At 54.0% G+C, this 2417-nt stretch overlaps 1 protein-coding gene across 1 annotated transcript; it reads right to left on the minus strand.

Moving 5' to 3' along the window:
* Positions 1-5: 5 nt before the first annotated feature.
* Positions 6-1813, minus strand: LOC116465005 (protein FAM47B-like; the record flags this gene model as incomplete). The annotated part of the gene is made up of 3 exons (XM_058435214.1): positions 983-1813; positions 866-904; positions 6-637 (listed from the first exon to the last, which is right to left on the minus strand). Coding segments are annotated over exons 1-3 (1428 nt in total), but the record flags the coding sequence as incomplete, so codon positions are not given.
* Positions 1814-2417: the final 604 nt, after the last annotated feature.

A 2417-nucleotide genomic window follows, 5' to 3' on the forward strand; every position in this document is an offset into this window, starting at 1 on the left:
GTGGTTGTAAATTTAAACAGATTCCAAATGGTTTCTTCATCAATTCCAAGGTCCGCAGCCCACGTGAAAAACTCACGCAGTTTTTCCGATGTGTATCTAGGTTGAAGATAGTCAGAAAGGCACTCTTTTGTGCTTGGCGTATCTTCCCCAAGCAGTTCTTTCATGTAGGAAGCTCCAGTCTTGGGAGGCTCCAAGAATTGATGGGACTCTGGAGCTTTGAGAGGCTCCGGGCGGAGACTGGACACTCGACGAGTCTTGGGAGGCTCAGGGCGCAGATGGGTCACTCCAGTCTCAGAAGGCTCCGAGAAGAGACTGGATGCCCGACGAGTCTTGGGAGGCTCCAGGCGGAGACTGGACACCGGAGTCTTGGGAGGCGCTAGGCAGAGACTGAACCCCGGACGAGTCTTGGGAGGCTCCGGGCGCAGATGGGTCACTCCAGTCTCGGAAGACTCTGGGCAGAGACTGGACACCCGACGAGTCTTGGGAGGCTGCAGGTGGAGACTGGACCCCCGAGGAGTCTTGGGAGGCTCCGGGCAGAGACTGGACACCGGAGTGTTGGCAGGCGCTAGGCGGAGACTGAACCCCGGACGAGTCTTGGGACGCTCCTGCCGCAGATGGGTCACTCCAGTCTCGGAAGGTTCCGGGCGGAGACTGGACACCCGACGAGTATTGGGAGGCTCCGGGCTGAGATGGGACACGCTAGTCTCAGACGGCTCCGAGTAGAGACTGGATGCCCGACGAGTCTTGGGAGGCTCCGGGCTGAGATGGGACACGCTAGTCTCAGACGGCTCCGAGTAGAGACTGGATGCCCAACGAGTCTTGGGAGGCTCCGGGCGAAGACTGGACCCTGGACGAGTCTTGAGAGGCTCCGGGCGGAGACTGGACCCTGGACGAGTCTTGGGAGGTTCCGGGAGGAGACTGAACCCCGGACGAGTCTTGGGAGGCTCTGGGCGGAGACTGGACCCCCAAGGAGTCTCGGAAGGCTCCGGGCGCAGATGGGTCACTCCAGTCTCAGAAGGCTCTGGGCAGAGACTGGACCCCCGACCAGCCTTGGGAGGCTGGGGTTGGAGACTGGACCCCCGAGGAGTCTTGGGAGGCTGCAGGCGGAGACTGGACACTGGAGTTGTGGGAAGCTCCGGGCTCAGATGGGACCCTCCAGTCTCAGGAGGCTGCAGGCAGAATTCCCCACAGGGATATTGACCAGGCTCAGCGGGTACCTCCGTTGTCTTCTCCCGGGCCTCGCAACGAGCCCAAGCGTCCTCCAGCTTCCTCTCCGGATCCAGCTGTTCGAGTACCTGCAGTAGGAGATCTGGTGGCAGATCTTCTCCCAGATTGGGGTACATGGCCAAGGGATGCTTGGCCATGATCTCGGCTTCCACTTGCTCTACGAATGCCTTCCGTGCTAGCTGCGCCGGAGAGAGCTTGGAAAATAGGGCCGCTTTCTTGAGGAGCTTTTTCTGCCTGCTTTTGGGGTCTGCTTTGGGACCTCTGAGAAGTTTTTTGGGCATTAAAAACTCATCACGGCGACAAACGAGAGTGTCTTCGGGAGACGGACAGCCATAGCGGAAGTCGTCCAGGCCCTCCTTCACAAATACCCAGTTCTGGGTGTCCATGGATGGGAACCTCAGGCGCCCGTGCTTGCGCATGTGAAAGTCTTTGGAAGGCGGTTGGTTACAGTACCAGGGCTTGGAGTCCATGCCCGGGGACCTCAGCCAGTCCTGTGGCCTCTGGTCCCCCATGGTGGCTCTCACTGGGGTGCCAAGTCTCCAGCTTCTGCGGTTCCTGATCCCTGCCACTCTAGTCGCTAGGAGACCGCCAGCCAGGCGCAGCCCAGGTTCCTTCCTGGAGGCGGAGCAGCGCTGAGGTCACAAGCGCAGCCCAGGTTCTAACAGGTGCCTAGTGGAATCTCATTGTGGGTTTCATGTGCGTTTCCTAATGACTACTGCTATTGAACATCTCTATATTTGCTGATTTGCCATCCTTATCTCTCCTTGATTGAAGTTTCTGTGGATCTTTTTCCCAGTTTTAAATTGTGTTGCTGGATATCATATTTAGTGATGAGAATCCTTGCTGTGTCCTAGATGTAAATAACTTATCAGATATATGATTTGCAAATTTTTCACTTGGCTTTTCCCTTTCATTGTCTTAACAGTGTCAAAGAGAAGTTTTTTAATTTGATGAAGTCCAATTGATCAATTTGTTCTCTTATGGATTGTGCTTCTCTTGATGTATCTATGAAAACTTGGCCTATCCAAAGGTCAAGGTTTAATTTTTGTAAACAGCACAAGATATAGATCAAAGTTTTTATTTAAAAATGTATCTATTGCTTACATATATCTGATAATTTTAGAACTATTTTTGTAAAGACTAAATTTTCTCCACTGAATGACATTTGGAAATTGGTAGACCATCAGTTG

Source organism: Hylobates moloch, unplaced genomic scaffold (assembly GCF_009828535.3).
Source record: "Hylobates moloch isolate HMO894 unplaced genomic scaffold, HMol_V3 SCAFFOLD_2589, whole genome shotgun sequence".
NCBI classification, from domain to species: Eukaryota; Metazoa; Chordata; class Mammalia; order Primates; family Hylobatidae; genus Hylobates; species Hylobates moloch.